The sequence below is a fragment of the Phacochoerus africanus genome, chromosome 4 (genome assembly GCF_016906955.1).
Source record: "Phacochoerus africanus isolate WHEZ1 chromosome 4, ROS_Pafr_v1, whole genome shotgun sequence".
Classification (NCBI taxonomy): Eukaryota; Metazoa; Chordata; class Mammalia; order Artiodactyla; family Suidae; genus Phacochoerus; species Phacochoerus africanus.
This window is the reverse complement of record NC_062547.1, coordinates 31,187,453-31,210,987: the sequence shown is the minus strand read 5'-3', so window position 1 is coordinate 31,210,987 and position 23,535 is coordinate 31,187,453. Positions and strand designations below refer to the sequence as shown.

The following is a 23,535-nucleotide window of genomic DNA, read 5'->3' as shown; positions in this document are numbered from 1 at the left end:
ATTCTCTGAACCAGCCAAGAAAAATTAAACTATGTTTAGAAGAGTTTTATTTTTCTTATTTTTTAATTTTTGTCTTTTGTCTTTTTTGTAGAGCTGCACCCACTGGCACATGGAGGTTCCCAGGCTAGGGGTCTAATCGGAGCTACGGCTGCTGGCCTACGCCACAGCCACAGCAACGCTGGATCCACCACATCTGCGACCTACATCACAGCTCACGGCAATGCCGGATCCTTAACCCACTGAGCCAGGCCAGGGATTGAACCCGCAATCTCATAGTTTCTAGTAGGCTTCATTTCTGCTGCGCCACAACGGGAACTCCGAGAAGAATTTTAATGTCAAGTATATGCCAGTGTATTTAAATTATTTTGGAATAGTTAATTCATATAGAGAACAAAATGAATATTTGATTAACCAGGACACATTGTTCCACAAACATAGATGGCAGAGAGTATCACATCCTCTTTGCTAGGATAGCTGTCCAAATGAACAAACCTCTCAAGTTATGTATGGATTATCTGATTGAACCATGAATTTTAAAACAGAAATTGATAAGATCAAATCTGTATATAGTGTTGAGACAGTTAAAAATTGGGACAGAAATTATTTGTTAACTTTGGATGTTAAAAAAAAACTCATATGCTACTTTAAGGCCATTACACTCACATTTTACATCTAGTAGAATGAGCTAATTATGAAATGTATGCGTCAAAGATTTCAATTTCAGGGTTGACTTTACTTTGAAGATTAATTTTTTACTTTATCATCTTTACAGGCAGTTCAGTGGACAGCAGATCTGAATGTTACTCATTGTTCAGTGATGTATGAAGTATATTTAATCAATGTGAAGAAAGCAATATTAAACTATTATCAGCAGCCTCAAATATTCTAAACATCTCAAAAGAAAGGTCAAGAGGTAATATCACTGCTAATAATTTGAGAAACAATGTGTTTAACTCATTCTTTACATCAGAGTTTTGCACTGATCTATGATCCCTTTTGTCATAAAATATAATGAAAATATAGCAGGTGATTTTTCTCCAATGTTGGAGAATTATTGGCTATTTGGAAATATTTTATTCCAATCTCATAACATAAGCCAAAGTGCAGATCAATGTTTTTCCAGAATGATAAACTTTTAAAATGTTATTCTGAGGCAAGCATATAAACTATATAAAGTTATATTTTGAGAACTAAATTTGTTCATTAAATATTCCAAGATCCAAATGTAAATAATTGTATATAAAACTTAATTACTTAAAGTAAAAAGTAACAAATAAAAATTACAAAATTATATTTAAGAAGCAATCTATGAGCTCAGTTATTTCAAAATACATTAATAAAAAACAATAATGCTAATTCAAAAGAGATATTGATCATAACATTTTTTATCAGAACTACTTATTTCTAACTCATTATATTCTCCTATGCCCAGCCTAAATCAGCAGTGTTCAAATTAACTTCCTAACATAGAAACAAAATGAATCTTAGTATCTATTTTTACTCCCAAATATCCACATAGAAGCCCTTTAAAAAAATAAACACAGCTTCCTGGAAAAACATCTGTAATCAAGACAAAAATCTGTAGAAGTTGGAAAGTGTGCTTGATGAGAAATATGAACAAGTTGTTCTTACTGCATTTGCTGCTCAGGTGATTTGCCTGGACTGATTATAGTAAGGGCTCTGGTTTTGTTCTTGTCTCCATTCTGCAAAACTCTGAGTCTCACAGGGACATATTGCTTCGGTGTCTTACAGATGGGTTTCTTCATGGGAAGACTGTTTGGAAGAAGAAGTCCTTCTATTGGCCAATCAAACTCCTTCAGAAAGAAATGATAAGAAAATTGATAGTCAATAAGTAAGTAGAATCACTTCTAGATATATAAAAAAATAAGCACACTTGCATATACCTTTAAGCTTTCATTCATTCATCAAGCATGTACTGGGCACCCAAAATGATCTAGACAATTCTAATTAATGTTTTATAACAATAAAGAGGAAAGAGATTAATTGTTTTAAATCTATGTACAACCTGTGCTGTATTATAACATGAAAGATTTATTCTCTCTCGGAGGAACATCATTCTAGAAAAATAGAACTGAATTAACATGGAATGTATTTTGCTCCTATATAAAATATATTTAATCAGTATGAAAATGTGAAAGGAAGAATGTATGAAAAGTGGTTTTACAACCTGAAGTAATATTATCTTAAACTAAATTTGTTTGGCAAAGAAGGATATAGTTGGGGAGCACTCCAAAACACACAGAGTAAGATGATATAATTTAAATTTCAGATGTTTCAATTATAGAATTTGGTTACTTTGTATCCATTCATTCGTACATTCATTTATTTATTAATTCATGCATTATGCAAATATTTATTGTTTACTATATTCCAGGCACAATGCTAGACACTGAAAATAAAACCATGAACAAAACAGGATACTCTTCCTCAAGGAATTTCCTATGGGTGCTCAGAAACTTAACAAGAAATAATCTGGCAATTAAGTGTAATAGCAACAGGGTACAAGGTGTGATGGGACCACTTTGGAGAATATAACTCAGAAATGCCATCTAATAGGTCTGAAGTCTTGGCAGGAGTTAGCGCAGTAAAGGAGGGGTAAAAGGATGGGGCGGTGGATGTATCAGACATGAGGATTAATAGATCATGATATTTGGGGAGTGAAAGGAGGCAAGGATGGCTCCCAGGTGTGTGGCTTGAGCAACTGGGTGAATGGTAGTGCCAGTCACAGAAAGAGACATTTGTGGAAGGAGATTAAATGAGGGAAGGGATGATCGGAGATGCTGTTAGGCAAGGTCCAGGGTCTGTCTATCTTTCTTCCTTCCTCCTTCCCTCCCTCTTTCCACCCTTCCTTCTTTCCTCCCTTCCTTCCACATCAACAATTATTCTGGCAGTAATTAATCTCCCATTAATCTGCATTAACCATCTTGTAATATATGACAATTTCATGTAAGTGTGGTTCTATTTCTGTGTTCTACGTTTTTTCAACTTGTCGATTTCTCTCTCCATGTACAGTATCATACTGTTCTGATTATATCGGGTAAGTCTTGATATTTGGCAGGGCAAGTACCCTTACCTTGTTATTCTTCTTTGGAAATTGGTTTTTACTGGCCCTTTGCCATTTCACATACATTTAAGGAACAGCTCAATTAGTTCTTTTTTTTTTTTTTTTTTGTCTTTTGTTGTTGTTGTTGCTATTTCTTGGGCCGCTCCCGCGGCATATGGAGGTTCCCAGGCTAGGGGTTGAATCGGAGCTGTAGCCACCGGCCTACGCCAGAGCCACAGCAGCGCGGGATCCGAGCCGCGTCTGCAACCTATACCACAGCTCACGGCAACGCCGGATCGTTAACCCACTGAGCAAGGGCAGGGACCGAACCCGCAACCTCATGGTTCCTAGTCGGATTCGTTAACCACTGCGCCATGACGGGAACTCCTCAATTAGTTCTTTTAAGGTCTGTTTAGCGTATCAATACTTTGTAACTGGTTAAATAATTTCTTGTAAATCCCATTTTGCTAAAATATTTTTCTTGAATGTATGGTGAATCATGTAAAACTGTTTTTCCTGCATTTATTGAGATGTGTTCATATGATTATCATTTCGTCAGTTATGTACTGATTACATTGCTTTTTAAAAAATTTAATCTAATCTCACAATCTTAGATCAAACCAAATTGGTCATAATGTATTATCTTTTTTTTTTAGATCGCTGGATTTAATTTGCTAATATTTTCTTTAAGATTTTTGCATGTATGTTCACAAATGAAATTAATGTGTAATTTTCTTATACTATCTTCTTCAAGGTTTGTATCAAGTTTATCCTAGCCCCATGAAATACATTGGAAGTGTTACTTCTTTTGTAATATTCTGAAATTTTTTTTCTTATATGTTTGGTAGAATTTGCCAAGAAAACTATTGAGCAATAGTGTTCTCTTTGTGGGAGATTTTAACTACTGATTCTATTTTTTCTATGATTATTAGAGTCTTCAGGCTTTCTATTTCTTCTTGATTCTCTTCTGTTGACTTATTTTGTCCAGGAATTTGATCATTTTATTTAAGTTGTAATATTTATTAGCATAAATTTATATATAATACTCTTTTGTTACTTTCTAAATCTCTCAGCATCTATACTTCTTTCTTTTGTTGCTAGTACTATTTACCTTTAATTTTTTTATTAATCAATTTGGCCAGGTATATACATCTGATTAATATTTTAAAAGAATTTTTTATTCCGTTGTTCTGTTTTATACATCTTATATTGATATACTTCTAATTTAATTCTTCCATCCTTCTAATTCTTTGAATCCATTCTGCTATTATATTCCTAAGTTCTCTGGCTGGATACTTATTAATTTTTAGCCTCTCTTCTCTTTTAATATAAGTATTTAGGGTTATAAATTTCCTTCAAGTACATTTTATCTGCATCCCACATATTTTTCTTCGGTTCTAAATATTTCCTTTAAAATTTTTCATTATGATTTTTTTATTGTCCTGTGAGTCAAAATATATTTTAAAATGTCCCAATAGGGGGCCTTTTCTAACTATTTACTTAGTAACTTATTTATAACCTAATCCATCTGCAGTACCTGCTTCCACTTTTAAAATATATCCAGGACGCAACTATTCTTCAGTACCTCCACTCCCACCACCCTGGTCCAAGACACGAGTTTCTCTCACTTAAGGATTGCAAAAGCCTTCTCACAGTTTATTCCTGCTTCCCCTTTGGCTCTTATTGCTCTAATACTAATGATTCTATTAATACTGTAGTCAGAGCATATCACTTCTCTGCTCCTAAACTGTCAATGGTTTCCCATCTCAGAGTAAGAGCCAAAGGTCTTCCAGTGGTCCAAGTTTTCTCTCTGGCTGCTCTCCACCTCACTCACACTGCAGCTGCCACACTTGCCTCATTGTCCATCAAAACATCTCATTGTATTTCCTGGCATGCTCTTTCCCTAAGAGATGTGATTGATATTCAGGTCTCTACTCAAATATCACCTCTGTGAAACCATCCCAGGTCAATTAAAAATTTCCAAACTGCCCTGCTTTCTATTCTGGCTTCTATTTTTTCCTTAGTTCTTATCAATGACTAACACTCATGAGAACACCTCATGAATGGTCCAGAGCCAGGGCTCTGGAGCCAGACATCCTGCATTTGAATCTTTGACTTTACTACTCCAGTTGTGTAACCTTGGGCAAATCTTTGACCAAAGAGAGACGGAAGCTGATGGATAAATTCTTCCCCCTTTCTTCTCCAGGGAAGATTCTTCTAAGCACACTGCTTAAATGGCTCCTTAATAGCACATTCTCATATTGGCTTTTCTTCCTTCTCTGTTTGTCTCTTACTCTTGTTCCCTGGACTGTGCTTCCTAATAAAGTAGTAGCTCATAAGCCATTTGCCTCAGGCTCCACTTTCTGAGGACTCCAAGCAAAGACACTGTAATCCACCTCAACTAGAAGTGAAGGAAGTTTCCTAAGGGGGAATATGGGTACCAATACCCAATAAAAGGGGGAAAGTCATGTTGAACAGCTAAAAACTTCAGGCAATCACTACAGACGTGGTCCTAGTGCCCTGTCAGTGTCCATCTGACATGACTAAGATAAAGATACACTGGGGGTGGGGAGATAATGCTGGCATGTGAGACCAGTACAGACCAAGACACATGGCCTTTAATTTACGGAAGGGGAGAACATTTTTTAAAAGCTAGTACAATAAATAATAGTTTACTAACTTATACTCCCTTGAAAACCTGTTCGAATCTTGCAATCACACTGAACAATTATATAGTTTAAGAAAATGTGTTTTAAATAAAATAAAACAATATCTGAAAGTTGTGATGATTAACTCTTCTTCTGAAATGACATCTAATTACAATGCTCTAATTTGTGAGATAAGTGCGTAAATAACATTAACTGTATTTAATTGGGAGAAAAGCAGTATAAATATATGTTCAAAATCTGAGTATTTTTCAGTCTAATGTTTTTTTCCTTTATATTTTTAGCATAACTGTTTGCTCACTAAGTGTGTTCATAGTAGTGGTATGCAATAGGACTAACATCACAATTTTAAATAAAAAATTTGAATTAATGGAGTTTTACTATATTCTTGATCTTCATTGAGAAATTTTTACCTGTAGGGAATTTAAATTGCAAAGGGCAGTGTTTATTTAGATATGCCTATTATTATGAATGGAGAAGCATGAGGTCACTTTCCCTTACTATTGTTACTGAGAAGAAATATTAAAGGTTGTGACAAACATTGTAATTTTCATTTGAAACTTCCTTATTGTATAAATGTGTTACTTAATATGAGGAGTGGTGGAAGAGAGAAGTAGTGGAAGAGTAGAGTTATATAAGTTCTTCAAGAAGTAAGTTCAAGATTGATCTGTAACTCTTCCATAACAACAAAATCAAGCATCTCAGAGCAAATCAACATTTGCATTAGTTTTAGACATAAATTATCATGAAGCAAGTTGGATAGGTGGAGGAGACAGAGGAGAAGAGTTCTCATTAAAAAATTTAGTTATATTGAAGTCAGTATAAATAGCTAATATATCCCCCATTTCTTTCTGAACCATAAAAGGGGAAGGCAAGAAAAACAAGATTCTCCCTCGAGCTTAGTCAGTGAGAACTTAGTCTGAGTTCATAGAGTTAAGAGGTGGAACTAAGATTTTTTCAATATCCTAAGCATGCCATGACTCTGATGAACTTATCTCAAATGTGCTATCTTAGCTCCTAGTTATTTTTAGATCCTTTCACTTATCACTCACTTCATTTCAAGTAGTAGCCACTGCAGACAGTGGCTTTAACACCACTGTGGCATTGCTGATTTCAGATGGCTTCCTTTGCTTTCCAGTTAGATGAAGGAAGCCCAAGAATCTTCTCTTTTAAACATGACATCACAGAAACTCAATCCAAAGAGATGAAAAATTTTCATGGGCTTGAAAACTTTCCAAATGTGTGAGGTATCACTGGCAGTTCTTTTAAACTACTTTTAAACTTTGTTCTAATGTTTAAAGCACATTTACTTTGTCTTTCATAGAGAAACATGGTGTCAGGATAATGAAGGACAACAAAAACATGAATTAAACTGACTGGAGTGCTGTGTTCCCCCCCCCCCCCCGCTTCTATATTCTCCATTGGAATTTTAATATTCCCATTCATTTCTTTTTGGTTTTCTATGTGTTTACAATATTCCATGGCACAGCTGCACGGGCAGGATACCTTTGATGTGCCATGGCGCTCCCTTACATTGATAATTCTGCTTTTTCTTTCTCATCTTCCTCTCATAAACAGAGGCAGCCTGTGTTTCTTTTGAGAGTTCAGTTAACTAGTGATCTAAATTTCTTAGTCACATTGACCATCCCTCATCTATTTACTATTAATAAACTAAAAGAGTCTTCAATTTTCTCTATTGGACCTTCCTACATCTCCCTTTCCTCCCTTCATACTGATGGCTAATCATCATCTCAACAGATTAATAAAATGTGTACTTTTTACAGGCCTTGTTTAACACTGGCCCCTCCAAATAGCTATATCATACTTTAGCAGTTTAGAGATATTAAAATGACTATCCAGTGGCTCACTCAAAAATTTTAAGTCTTTTTAGACTCACTTTTTGCAATGATTTCATCCTTGAATGTGAAAATCCGTTGCCTCCTACTTTAAGAAGTAAGTTGTTAAGTACAAAGTCTCGACTTACAACTTTCCCCATAAGGGGTGATAAAATAATCCCAGTTTCCAGAAATTATTCCAGCAAACTTAGTAATGAAGAAATAAAATAATTCAGTAATCTTGTGGTTTTAGGAAATTTTAACATATTTTTTTAAAATACTGGGGTTCCCATTGTGGCTCAGTGGTAACAAACCTGACTAGTATCCATGAAGTTGGTTTGATCCCGGGTCTTGCTCAGTGGGTTAAGGATCAGCATTGCCATGAGCTGGGGTGTAGGCTGCAGATGTTGCTCAGACCTGGTGTTGCTGCAGCTGTGGCACAGGCCAGCAGCTACAGCTCCGATTTGATCCCTACCCTGGGAGCCTCCATATGCTGCAGGTGTGGCCCTAAAAAGGCAAAAAAAAATGTTTTAAGAAAATTAAATTTAAAAAATAAATTAAATATTAACATACTATTTCATGAAATCTCATTTGTTTGTAAAAGATAGCATTACTCACCTTTTAGAATGGATAATATTTAACAGAGAGAAAAACATGAAATCAGCTGTCATCACTAAGAGGTGAATAGTTTTGTATTAATGTACTCTGAGTCAACACAAAATTAATTCCTATTGTACATATTTCCTGAAATCTTCCCTTGGGTCATCATCCTCTTTTGAAAGGTTCTAGTCAAGGAATTAGCAGGAGAATCTGAAATTCATTAAGGATAATGTTTCTTAGATTGTTTGTTTTTATTTTTTTAATTTTTTTTGCTTTTTGGGGTCGCACCTGCGGCATATGTAGGTTCCCAGGCTAGGGGTCAAATTGGAGCTATAGCTGCCAACAACTATAGCAACGTAGGATCCAAGCCACATCTGCAACCTACACCACAGCTCATGGCAACGCCAGATCCCCAACCCACTGAGAGAGGCCAGGGCTCGAACCTGCAACCTCATGGTTCCTAGTCGGATTCGTTTCTGCTGCACCATGATGGGAACTCAAGATGGTTTGTTTTTAGATTCAATAATTTGACTTAATTTTCAGGCCCATTCAGACAATCAACCTAGCTAACTTTCCTCATACTAACCATTTGACTGAATAAATTGACTCAGCAAATGTCTTTGATTTCTGGGACACCAAAATTTTTCTGTGAGTTTCATCTTTCTTTTCCTTCTTTGTCCTTTGTTCATTGAATCTGCCTTCTTTCTTTTCTGGTTCCTTCCTTTTTGACACACAGCCTATACTTCTTAAATTGTAAGCTCCATGAAGGCAGGGACCATGTCTATCTCCTTTCTTGCTCTGTCTGCATTGCCTAAATACATAATAAATAATGGTTAGATAAGTAATAAAATTGGAAAATTAAATCTGGAATAAAAGTAACGTATATGCTTAAAGTGATCAAAGTGTTCTGAATTCCACAATATGAATGTCACATTTCCTAATTACATTATAGCTATATGTAAAGTCTTTCCAAGAAAAGATTAATTGTGCTTAATTATACATAGATAAAATGATCTTTTTGCTTAAAAAGTCAATTATGTGGAAGTGGGACTGATTGCAATAAAATATCATTCCTTCACTTAAGATGAATCTAGATTTTAAGTGAAGTAGAGTGCATTTTATTTGAATGAGAACTATCTCTGTTCCCTGCTTAGCAAGTATTTTCTTCTCCTCTGACATTTCAAAAAATAAGAGGATGCTTAAGCTGAGCCATTTTGAAATACATGGTCAATTTGTCTCATTTTAGCTAATGTAGTGCCTCAGTCCTTTCTCTTCAGCTTACAACTCAGGGACAGAGTTTTCTTGGAATACAGTGACTTTTAACCTTTTTACTCAAAAGCTACTGCTCTGTTTGAATGGCCAGAGAACTGCGAAGTAATTCATTTTTATTCCTAAGATCATTTAGTTGTCAAACTCTAGACTAATAGCAAAAATGTTATTGTTTTAAAAGGTAAATGTTAAAAGGAATATAGTTAACTTAGGTTTCTTAATATAATTACCATTCATTATTTAATTCAATTAATTAATTAACTGAACTACTTTACTTGTATACTGAGGTTAAAAAATGTAAGCACAATATCTGTGAAGTCTACAATAACTATAATTTTCTCTCTTTCACTATATAAGAAAGTACACTTCCTTATGAGGTGTCTCCGTCCACCTCAGCCCATTGGGTGGGTGAGAAACTCGGTGTTCCAATTAGAAGTATCCTAGTTTCTGCCAATCTGAAAAAGCTTTTTTTGTATGGTTTTTAGTTCTGCACTTTTGGATACATATTCAATCAAATGGAAGGTTCAAACTTCTTATCAGAACTGATACCCCTCCTTTCCCTTTCCTCAACATGGTTTCATGGCCTCTACATGGATTGTGTCCTTGATCCTCAGAGCCTGTAAGGATGTGCCTCTTTTCCTCATTGACCACTGGGCAACCTGCTACCACATGCTCACCTCCAGATGGGGAGTAAGTGATACTTTCTGCTCTCTGGTTTTTAGCCTCTGCCATTCCTGAAGCTCTGAATAAAAGTCTACAATTAGCAGAGCTCACAGTTTTTTCTTGGCCTATAATGGGCCTGTTAGTCTCTCTGGGCCACCCCTCCACCCTTGGCTCCATGTTGGCTCTCACTATGCTGCAAAGCCAGAGTCTCAGACACATAATTAATCTAGCCACTGGTTCAGGCAAACCAAATCACAGCCTCTAATATTTTGAAGAACTCCTTTCTCTCTCTCTCTCTCAAAAAACCAAAAAACCTCTCAGTTTTCTAGGCTCTTGCTTCACTACAATCTAAATATAAGGGTGGCTTTGGAGTTATAAGCAATAACTTTTTGGTTTTCAGACTCCATCTGTCCTTCCCCAAAAGTGCTGAAATTCATTGATTCAATCACAGAGGAGGCATAGTGACTTGTGATATAAAGGGAAAGAAAAAACTTGGTTGAGACCAGAAAATTTGATAAAACAACTAAAAAGATCAGGAAAGAATATTTTTGAAAATCTTTTAGAGCACATAATTGACCTAACAATAAAACAAGGCATTCTAGAGACCCAGAGAGCTAAACAGAGGCTGGATTTTAGAGAATTTTCCAAACCAAGTAAACTTCTACTTCCATGGTCTTGAGGGGAAGGATAGAGGAGACCAATTTCAGGGCCCAGCCAAAGTGGGAAGTCTAACAGGAAACTCTCTTCCCTCCTGAAACAGGAATCATAACAGGATACATTTCACTGAACAGGGAAATCAGAGAGAATCCCTCCCAGGTGGTTGCAAATAAAACAGACTATCTCAAACATCTTCTCTGTATGGAAGACAAAAATAATCTTCATTGAAAATGAAGGCTGACCCTCACTTGGAGTTTAAAGCATATTAGATAAATATGAATGGAAAATTCATAATCTGAAAGAAAAATGTGACATAAAAATACATTATAAAGAGCTAAGGAAATGAAAATATAAAAGAGAGGTTATGAGATATGAAGGTCAAAATGAGAAGGGCTACCATACACCTAATACAGTTTTCTATAAAGAATAGTGTGAGGGGATAAAAGAGTGATAATACTTGAGATAATGGGCAATAATTTTCCAGAAATGATGCAATACATCAATCCACAGATTCAAAAACCTCAAGCAGGAAGAATAAAAAGAAATCCCTTCTTGCATAAATTATAGTAAAACTAAAGAGTACCAAAGAAAAGAATTTTTTTTTTTTTTTTTTTTGCTATTTCTTGGGCCGCTCCCGCGGCATGTGGAGATTCCCAGGCTAGGGGTCTAATTGGAGCTATAGCCACCGGCCTATGCCAGAGCCATAGCCATGTGGGATCTGAGCCGCCTCTGCAACCTACACCACAGCTCACGGCAACGCCAGATCCTTGACCCACTGAGCAAGGCCAGGGACCGAACCCGCAACCTCATGGTTCCTAGTCGGATTCGTTAACCACTGCGCCACGGGAACTCCAGAAAAGAAATTTTAAAGGAAGTCAGGGAGAAAAGACAGATTACCTACAAAGGAATAACATTTAGAATGACAGACGACTCCTCAATAACAACAGTAGAAGATAAAAGTCAGTGATATCTTCAGTTTGCTAAGTGAAAATGCCTTACATGGCTGAGGGCAAAAGGCTAAGTTTGCTTAATAAAAGTAAAAGTAAAAGTAAGATTTTAAGTAAACTGAGACAAGGAGAAACTAAGTTTGCTACCAGTAACTAAAAGAAGAGTATAATAGGCAAAATGAAAGTAACCCCAGTTGGAGGGACTGAGATAAAAGAAGATTTTAAAAGAAGAAAGCTTAGGAGCAAATCTAAATTAATTTTACTACATACAAAAATGTTAATATCTTGTGGAAATTTTTAAAAAGATAAAATTAAAATAGATGACAATCAGTGTATAAGTTACAAATCAAACAATTGATGTTAAGGTATTCTAATGTTCTCAATTATTTGAAAGAAGAGTAAATATACTTAATTTTAGACTGTGATCATTGACATATGCAAGATAAAATGTTCAGAGTAAAAAAAATGGTAATTTCCAATCTAGTAGGTGGGAAAATATGAGGAAAAAAGTAATCTAAAAGAATATAAAAATGAAGCAGATAAAAAACAGATGATAATACAAATATACGTCATTACAATAAATGCAAAAGATTAAATCCCTTGGTTTAGAGATAAAGATTATCAGACCATTTTTAAAAACAAGCTACATGCTAATTACTGGAGAGGTCCCCTAAAACAGAAGGATACACTAATATAAAAAGTAAAAGGGGAGTTTCCATAGTGGCTCAGTGGAAATGAATCTTACTAGTATACATGAGGATGCAGGTTCGATATCTGGCCTAGCTCAGTGGGTTAAGAATCCAGCGTTGCCATGAGCTCTGGTGCAGGTCACAGATATGGCTCGGATCCCATGTTGCTGTAGCTGTGGCCTAGGCTGGCAGCTACAGTTCTTACTCAACACCTAGCCTGGGAACCTCCATATGCTGCAGGTGTGGCCCTAAAAAAGGGAAAAAAAAAAGGTTAAAGGAATGAAAGAAGATATGCAAGGCAAATGATAACAACAACCAAAAAGATGAGATATTTTTTATTAGTACTGGATAACTGAAAATTTTACAAGAGCTAGAAAGAGTCTACATAATGCACAAAGTTCAGTTCACCAGGGTGATATGATATTTCTGAACATATATGTGTCTAAGAGCTGAACTTCAAAGTATATAAAGTAATATGTGATGGACTACAAAAAGAAATAAATTCCATATCCATTCCATAATGTATGACTTAAATGCATCTTTCTAATTAGTGAACAGAACAACAGAATCAATTGATCACTTGTACCTAACAACTGCAAATCAAAAACTGCATGGAAATTTTCAAACATACTGACTACATACTGAGTCTTAAAATAAGTTTAAACACCAGTGTTTCATACTAAGCAGTACAAACCTCATTAAGTTGACCGCTGGGAAGAACTGGCCACATGTAAGTAAGCTTATTCCAGAGAGGATTTTCAACTCTGGAATGTTTCCACTGGCCTGGCTTACCAGTCCCTTCATGTTTTATGGCCCACCTAAACAAAATAAAAGACAAAAAATGAATTGAGCAAGGTAACATATCACTTTGAAATATTCACTGAGTACTTCTTATTAAGTATGGAAAAATTCAGCTTGAATTAAAAACCAAAATATGATAATTTACTGTGTACAAGAGATATAAATAAAAGTAATTTTTAATGAAAATACATTTTTTAAAAAAATTGGGAAAAAGTGGCAATGTTATAATTGACAGTGGAATTTGAGGCAAAAGGCAAAGCAGAATAACAGAGTCAATTTATAATAATAATGACATAAATAGCAATACTAACATCGAAAAAAAATTGAGCAAAACTTTTTAGACATCCAAAGATAAAACAACATAGACACAATCTTTGTGGGAGACGTTATTACACCACGAGTAGATTATGAACCACCAGGCAAATTTTTTTAAAGTAACAAATAAGGACCCAAAATATCTGACAGCTAAAATTAGTCAATGTAAGTGTGACCATTTACTTCTACACATTTTAGCCTATTAACAGAAAATGTGTCTTCCTCAACAATTCTTGAAACATTTGTAATATCTGCCACAGTCTAACAAAGTAAAGAATAGAGTTTTAAAATGAAAATTGAACAAGCTACACTTTGTGGCAAAGGACAGAATAAAATTAGATATAAAGTTTGAAATTTACAATTTCACCCCCAAGATTATTTTAAAAACACATTCTCTCTCCCAAAATACTATTATGCCAGATAGGGAAAAAAATAACATGATCAATACCTATTTGGCAAGCAACGAGGATAATAATCAAGAAAACTTAAGAATACATTAGCATATATATTCAAATATAAGTTCACACTGTTAAATATTTATTGAGCTAAATAGAGAAGGAAAATTAACAAAGCATTCAACTCAATTTATTTTAAATATACGCCATGGAAAGCAGATGAAAGGAAATAATAAAATTCAAATATAAATAAATAATTAGGAAATAGATTATTAGTAGAATGATTCACAGAAACATTTTTGAAATAAAAAGTAAAATAGCAGATGTCAAGCAAATAAATTTAGATTTTAAAAAATACAAGCCAAATAGAAAGAGTGAGCTAAACATTTAGCATAGATAAAGATTATAAGAATATATTATGCACATATATGTTAATAAACATAAAACTTCTGATGAAATTTTTTTTAAAAAAAACCTCAAAGATTTGAGACAGAAAATATGCTCTTGCTCATATAATTTCACAGGGCAAGGAACAGATCATTTTCATACTATATAAAACATTCTAAACCATAAAGATATAGAAAATTCATTCCGTGAATGGGAGATAAGCTTCATAATAAAGTCAGTCAGTGTTAATTTAAGAAGTAAATTGACAATCTTACTTAAAATTAAAGATGTAAAATTCCTAAATCAATATTAGCCAATAAAATTTAACATTATGGCAAGAGAATAATCACTACAGCTAAGTAATAGCCTCAAAATGAAATGATGGACATTTATTAATATAATAAGCCACTGATCAATAAAAGAGACTAGAGGAGCAGCCTATCACCCATAATTTTCCAGCACACGTGAGGGTCGTCTGAATATGAAAGTTTTCTGTGCTTACCTGACCTCATCAGAACCATCTGCAGTATTCAACCCGGTGTTCAAGGATCCAGGTTTCCCATATGCCTGCTGGAAGCTTGGGGCCCCAAATACTAAGAGGTGGTGATGGCAAGAAAGACTTGCTCTTTATCAACTTAGACTTGACCTCTCACTGCCATAGAGCTGTCCCTGCTCTGATCTGAGCACAACTCTTCTGCTTGTGTCTAGATGCTTATCCTCTTTCATTTAGGACTGTGTTCCTACCCTGAACTATTAGTTTTCCTGCCTTTCTGGTCATGCCATCTTTATAATGTCTGACGGCTGGGTATCTTGACAAAAAAAAGGAAAGAACTTAATAGCCTACATCTAATTCCAGGTATTGCCTTATTTCTTTGTGTCCCTTTACAGAAAATTTCCTAAAGGTCTCATCTTTTCTTTTACTCCTCTTTTTTTCCTCTTAAACCAATTCTAGTCAGATTTTCATCTCTAAAACTCCAATGAAACTGCCTCTTTAGGGTTTTTAACATCACTAATGTCAAAGGTCATTTCTCAAGACAGAACTGAACTAACAGCAGTGTCCAATATGATCTTTCTCTCCTTAAAGCACTTTCTTGACTTAATCTCACTTGATTTCCATGAAACCACATTTGCCTGCTTTGCTCTCACTAGTAGCCAAAATTTTTAGTCTCCTTTTGTGTGCCTGAGTGTGGGAAGTATATCCTATGAAAATTCTGCTACATCAATTGAGTTTTTAGATGTCCATTCGTTTGGTGCAATATGGCGACTGCTGTAAGGTAAAGAACGGGTTGTTGATGAAAAGATTAATCCTTCTGATTGAAGAGCCTATATAACTTCAGCCCATCAGGCCATCTATAGAAGGAGCTGGTCAAGTTCAACTTACACTGTTAATAAACATTCACATAGAGCAAAGGCCATTCAACTGCAGAGTTCTGGCACAGCGTGAGCTTTTATGTAAAGGCAATAGACTTCTTAATATTATGTTTTATAAATGAAGAGCTGACAGATCCTTAACTGTAATGGAACTAGCAGGCCTAGCTATAATGACCGTACATGTGCATAACATAAATTAGAACTTTACTGCATCTGTAAGGACTCTGGAATCTTAATTCCTAGAAGTCAGCACTAGGTGGAGACAATGATTCGTGAAATGCTTGTAGGAAGCCTTTCTCTTGCCCCTCTGAGAACTTAATATTTTCCAATCTTCTCCTTAGTATGGAAGAGGGTTTTCTTAAACAATTGCCATTTATAATAGAAATGTTATATAAAACAAAACATCTCATGTTTTGAAAGAACTTACTTGAAAACACACATACACACCACCTATAAGGGAGACAAATAAGGTTTAAAGGCAAGTTTATTCAAAACAGTATCTTTATTAACCCTGCCTTTGCATTAAAGGTAAAAAAATCTATCTACGATATTTCATGAGTATCTACCTCCATAGATAGAAGTATGACCAAGGTTAAAATGTCCTCCTGGATTTGTATAAACCTAAAAAATAAAAAACGTAGGCTCATTCCTCAAAATTATAGCTGACAGATATATACTTCTTCCCTTAAAAACAAAGTCCAGAATTGATCATAACAATTTAAGTCTGATTAGTGGAGTCCTGACTCCACAAGAATGCTTGATCAATCTTATAAAGGAATGGGAAACAAAAACGCTCTAGATAATGTTTTTGGAGTCTAATGCCTTTGACAGAACTTTAGCATTGTGGCAGGCTATGAGAAATTGTGCAGGATTGTACATACTGTGACAGAGAGGTATTATTTTGCATTCTTAGAAATCAATGTAAAATAAAAACAAAACTAAATGTATCTCAGTTGAAGAGAAATAGTCTTTTTTTCGTAGTTTATCAGGACACAATCATATTGTTTTCAACAATGCAATGAACATAGTAATAAAATAAGATATAATGTATAATTTGGATCTGATACAGTAAACTATAAATACTCTGGAAAATTCCAACTTAACTGAATCTTTAACAAGCATGCATTAAAAAATGATCAGATTCACATCCCACAACTGTCAAATAAACTGTAACTCATTGCTTTACACCAGGACCTATTTATTTATTTAACTGGTCATTTTTCTGTTTTTAAGGTTATCTCAGCCAGAATATTAGAATGCTTAGAATTCATCTATAATTAATGTGAAATTGCATGGTTCCTCTAAAACAGTGAAAGCACATTATTCATGCAAAGCAATTATATAATTCATATATTGATCTTGATAGAAATCAGTTGACAGGAGTAATATTAGGTACTCTGAAAAAAAGAAAAGGATAGGAGAAAGAAATGGGCAGATTGCAAAAATGATAAGAAGAACAACAATTGTCTACTTTGTTGGGATTTAATAATAGCCCAACAAGTTCCCATAGATTTGAACTGCTTTCAAGCTTTCTAAGAGTTTAGTCCTCTAGATGGGGAAAAAAAAAATCATTCGAAATCAGGAACTACATACACAACCTAATCTTAAACACTCTGTAAAGGTTAAAAGATTTTTAACCTGGAAGCTTGAATCTGATACCAGTCTCCAGACTTTTACTAGTACCATTGTATCAATATGCAATTTATGCTGAATTAAAACTAAATTTAATAGTTTATGAAAATTACTTTTGAATATTAACATATTTAAAAACTTTATGCTAACAGGAATAAGGCACTGAAAACTGCAGTTATTAACTATAAGCCAAACTTTACAAAGATAAAGTAACTTTTGCATATTAAACATTATTCTCCTTTTTCCTGGAATATTTCGTACAAACTAATAAATACATTTGAAATTTGTTCTTCTGTTTTATATATTCCCATTTGCCCCATCTCTTTACATTACTTTCATAACTAGCAAATTATTTAAGACAGAGACCGAATTTTAATGGCAACTAAGGGCTAAGAGGGAAAAGCAATGATCATGTTTCCATCTTACATACTGGGAATTTTTAGGAATGAGAAACCATCACAACACAAAACTGAAAACACTAAAAATTACACTGATGTTTTTAAAACATCATTTATGTAATAGGGTGGAAACCTACAATTCCAAAGTACATTGTTAATTGCCAGGAATATATATGTATTTAATCTAGAAAAATAAATGGATATAAAGTCATATCTGACACCTCCTGCAATCTATTCCAAAAAAAAGGTCTTTGACCTGCTTTATTTTGTTTTGTTTCACTAGTTGGTTGAGCTTCCTTGTTATTTAGTTTCTGGATACACAGAAGTAACCTATATTCAGCACTAAAAACCTATTACCTCCCATAGTCAGAGAGTTTCATAGTTGTGCAAAACCAAAGCTCTCTTTGCAACTATCAAGTAAAATCTCTATCAAGTAACCCAAAAAAACCCGTTCTTCCTGCAAAATACTTGCCTATGGTAGAACCCCACGTGATCTTTAAATTCTTAAATCTGTTTATCAACTACCTGGGCTTGATAAGTTAGCTTTGGTATCTGAGATTTGGGGGCTATCTACCACTTGTAGTTTCTGTATCGATTTTTGTGCAAATAAAACAAATTAATCACTGTCTATTGTACCTGCTCCCTCTTCCCTGCGCTATGCTAGGCACTACAGGAATGCAAAAGAAGTTTGAGAGGGCTTCTGCCCTTGGGAAAATTACAGCATTTTAGGAAGAAGTGAAAATTATATACCTAGGAAAGTTTTTGAAAACAATATAAGACAATATGTAATGGGGGGAAATGGACTTAGAATTAAAGTTACAAGAGGTAGACCTAATGGAAAGAAAGTACTATGAGCTTCATATTATGGAAAGAAACAGTCAGGGTAGGGGAAAAGTCCTTGAAAAGGATGCATGGATTTTGTAGACATGGATAATAAAGAGTCTGTTATGATAAGAGGAAAGAAGAAAAATTCCAGTTCAAGAGATGGAAAAAGAATACAATCTTTTGGTGTTATATAGTAACTCTAATATACATGATTTTTAAAGACACAGAGTTCTAGCCAGAAGACAGTGATTCATGTCTACTGATTTTTGTTTCCCAGTCTCAGTTATGTCTAGTCCACTCTTTTGCTTAAAGCAAAGTGCTTCACCATTTAAGGCTCTTGATTGCCTCTATTTCTATTAGGAAGAAACAGTAATTCCCCAAATCAATTCTCCCTTCCCTCAGTGATAATAGATCTGTAGATGGGCACATGGGCACATGGGCATGTGGGAGATGACCCTGAATTATCTGAGTGGGCTGTCATTATAAGAGAGGCAGGGGAAACTCTAACCCCATAGAAGAGAAGACATTGTGACCGGGGAAACAGAGACTGGAATGATGAGGCTGCAAACCAAGGAACGCCAGCAGCCAACAGAAGCTGGATGAGACAAAGAACAGATTTTCTTCTAGAGACTCTGGAGGTGGTGCGCCTCTGCTGACATATGGATTTGGGCCCAGTGATACTGATTTCAGATTTCTGGATTTCGGGATTTTTCGAGAATAAATTCTTACTGTCTTAAACCAACTTTGTGGTCATGGTTGTGGTTAGAGCAGGCATGGGGAAACTAACACCATAATGTTCAAAATAAAAAAAGAGATCAACGCTAATTGCTTCTATGTTTTAGAATAAGCTTCTTAATGCAAAAATAGAGATTTCACAATTCATATTTGAGTATTTCTCTCCAGCTAGTCATCTTTACCATAGATTGTTGGGTGGTTTTCTTTAATTTCCTTTTGTTCAAAAAAGTATAAAATTGTAATCAAACTACAGTTAAAATTCTATGTTGTCTCTATTTCAAAATTAGTTTATAACATTTATGTTTTTCATTATCATCATGTTTTTCATAACCACCGTCATCAGTAACTACATCAAAGTTCATAAAAAATATAACTTAGATTTCTTAACTATTCCTTATTACTAACTATTTAGGTTGTTTCTAATTTTCACATCTATATAAAACATTTAAATGAATATATTTGTTTTCCCCTCCATATTTAGGACTATTTCCTTAAGCTAGATGTTTAGAAATATAATTGCTAAATCAAAGAATATTAACATTTAAATTTTTTTTTCTTTTGTTCTACCCAGTTATGTGGAGGGTTTGTTGCCCTTTTTGGAGGTTTAAGGTCTTCTGCTAGTGTTCAGTAGCTATTCTGTGAGAATCACTCTACATGTAGATTTTTTTTTTCTGATGTGTTTACGAGAGAAGCTGAGTACCACATTTCACTCCTCCACTATCTTAATACTTCTAACATTTAAAATTCTTGATGCATATTGCCATATTGTTTTCTATAAGGGTGGTGTTGATCAGAATTCCTTCTTGTAAGTAAAGTCATTAGGCCAGTATCTATGGTTTGGGCTACAGCATTTAAAATTGCTTAATTCTGATTTGGGAAGTGACTGAAATAAAAATTAATTCTCTAATAGTTATATGTGCATCCAGGTTAATTGGAGGTCATCTAGCTATTCTGACATGAATCTTCGTCTAACCTTCTCAGACCTATCCGGGTTCAGTGCTTTTGTGTACTGGATCTTTTTTAACAAGTACCACTGAAACATAACTAGCAATCATTTGCTTAATTTTCTTAGGCTGCAAGGTCTGTGAAGACAGAGATCCTGATCACCTTGCAGGTGGTTGTTGCAAATCTAGCACAGCATCTGAAACACAGGAGATACAGGATACACTCAATAATATTTCTTATATGAATAGGAAAGTAAAGCTAGGTGGAAACAATTATCTAGTTTGGAGTTGGAGTGACTTTTTTTTTTTAACTTTTTTAGGTCACACCTATGGCATATGTAAGTTCTCAGGCTAGGGGTCAACTTGGAGCTACAGCTGCTGGCCTACACCACAGCCACCGGCACAGCAACGCAGGATCCAAGCCACGTCTGCTACCTACACCACAGATCGCGGCAATGCTGGATCCCCACTCCACTGAGTGAGGCCAGGGATCAAACCTGCATCCTCATGGATACTAGTTGGATTTGTTTCCACTGTGCCACAATGGGAACTCCCTAGAGTTAAGTGACTTTTAAATTAAGAGTTTCCTGGAGTTCCTTAGTGGCACAGGTTAAGGATCTGGCATTGTCACTGCAGCAGCTTGGGTCACTGCTGTGGTATGGGTTTGATTCCTGGCTTGGGAACTTTCACATGCTGTGGGCATGACCAAAAAAAAAAGGGGGGGGGGTTCCGGGGAGTTTCTTGGTGGCTCAATGGGTTAAGGATCCAGCATTGTTACTGCTATGCTGGGGGTTCGATCCCTGACCCCAGAACTTCTGCCTGCCAGGGGAACAGCCAAAAAAAAATTGAGTTTCCATCTCCCTATATTTGAAGGTAATTCATTCCTTATGATCTTTTAAAACACAAGCATAGTCATCAAGTGTCTATGAACAATGCATATACATAATCCTGTGCTAAGTATTGTAGGAATTTAAAATGAAGTATAAAAATTAATGCTTGAACTCCCTACTTGAAAGGAAAGACAGGATATACATAGTGAGGTATGATACAGTATAGCTGTGCTATTCAACATGGTAGCCGCTAGCCACATGGGGCTCTTTAAATATAAGCTTGAATGAACTAAAATTAAATGGAACAAAAAATGTTTTCCTCAATCACACTAGCCACATTTGAAGTGTTCCATAGCACAGCACTGCAACATAGCATAGGAGGAAGTAATAAGATGTGAGACACAGACGGTTTGTCGGATTTTGAGAATAGGAGGAGAGCAATGGGGGATGAACAATTTGAACTGACTCCATAAGACAGAATAGTTCATGAGCTGAAGCAAAGAATTCTGTTGGGAATTTAAAGAATGATATAAGAAGCAAGAAGATTAGGCACATCTCTGCCACATAAATGACCTCAATTGCTTAAATGGCTCTATATTTGACTACCATACAACAAAAATATTAATCATCCATAAAATGCCCTCATTAGAGACTAAATTCTCACAACTTACTACATTTTCTAAGTGGCAAATGTTTAAATGTTAAGAGTCCCAAACAAAATTGTGTTAAAGGATCCTTGTGGGCCAATGCTGGATAGAAACTCAATTGATCCTTTCTTTTCCTTTTATTTCTTCCCATCTCTCCTTTCCTTCCAACACAATGACTGTGATTGCTCTAAGACCATGGTGTGGCCTCTATGTTCTGAGCCCAGGCTCCCAGGCAGCCTGTGAGTGACTATGGAGAAGCACCTGAATACAAATCACTTTCCAAATTAGGCCACAGTAAAAGCATTAAAACCAGTGGATATTTATTAATAGGGTTAGCTGATCCACCCAGATATCCTCAAATAACTGATGGGACATTGTATAAATCTTGTACTTCTGAATTACCCTTTAAGTGTGGTGAAATAATGAGTCAGCACACACTAATGGAATGTCCAACACATCTCACCAACTGCTTTTTATTTTTTATTATTATTATTATTATTTGCTATTTCTTGGGCCGCTTCCGCGGCATATGGAGGTTCCCACGCTAGGGGTCTAATCGGAGCTGTAGCCACCAGTCTACACCAGAGCCACAGCAATGCAGGATCCGAGCTGAGTCTGCAACCTACACTGCAGCTCACAGCAACGCCGGACGTTAACCCACTGAGCAAGGGCAGGGACCGAACCCGCAACCTCATGGTTCCTAGTCGGATTCGTTAACCACTGCGCCACGACGGGAACTCCTCACCAACTGCTTTTTAATGTTTTCTTTCTTATTATTGTGACCAAGGTTGGATAGGGAACACTTGCCCTTCACCAGCCTTCAAGTCCAAATGGTCCTTTTCTTGGATCTGAAAAGAATTTGTGGGCTACTTTATTTAAGCTATCATTTCTCATTGAGGGAAATAAGGTCCAGTAAGACTTACCTAGCTGGCCATAGGAAGAACCTGTAGGAAATTCAGATCCCTACAGCTCAGTGAATCACATAGCCCACATGGGAAAACATACTTTTAGCCATAAAGAGCCATGACTATCCGGAAAGTAACCTAGTTCATGCGGTAATTTTAACAATTCAGTTCAAGTGTTGCCTGTCATAAAGGAGGTGCTCATAAGTGTTTGTTGAGTGATCTGTTAAAATCAGGATGTAGCCCCCTCTCTGTTCTTTGACAGAAAAAGTGAGTTTTCTCTGAGAGACAAGAAGCAATAGTGACTTACCAGTCTTTGAACATCTCGAAAGATGTCTTCTATATTTTCCTTCTAATTCAGTGCATTATACAAAGGAAACTTGTAATAAACACATGTGTGAACAATCCTGTATTTGTCACAGTGTGATACTGTGAGTAGCATCAAATTTGGTGTATAAGAAATAGCGTCATGTGGACTTTGCCTGTTTTGTTTCAGAGCATCCCTAGTGTCTAGAACAGCATCTAGCACAGAGCCTGCACTGAATAAACAGTCAGTGGGCAACCAGTGGTCCTGTACTAACTGTAGAGGTGGGCAACCAGTGGTCCTTGCGTTCGCCCTCCTCCTGTTTCACTCAGTGGGTAAGGAGTACACGGAGCCAGGGAGAGGGGTCCACCTGGATCCCTGTGCCTCCTCCTCGCTTCCAGGCAGTTCTCTGAGACCTCAGGATTCACTAGCCAAACAGCCCCAAACTTGCTCGCAGGGACTAGAACAGCCTACATCCCAGCTCTCTATCTGAATTCCAACCCCTCTGCGGGCATGCAGCCCCTAGTGCTGAAAGGTGATCAAGAGACTGCTCTGCTTGCGGTGGAGCAGACATTGGACGTGGGGAATGGTGTGGCTACCTAGATGTTTAGGGTGCCATTAAGTGTTAGATACAACTGGAGCTATGAAGAGAAGAGGGG

At 35.9% G+C, this 23,535-nt stretch overlaps 1 protein-coding gene across 1 annotated transcript in view; it reads right to left on the bottom strand.

Moving 5' to 3' along the window:
• Positions 1 to 23,535, bottom strand: part of DCDC1 (doublecortin domain containing 1) — a 393,003-nt gene that overhangs the window by 70,244 nt on the left and 299,224 nt on the right. Inside the window, 2 exon segments of the mRNA XM_047776089.1 lie at positions 1,633 to 1,814; positions 13,085 to 13,208. Coding sequence (XP_047632045.1) covers positions 1,633 to 1,814; positions 13,085 to 13,208 — 306 coding nt within the window.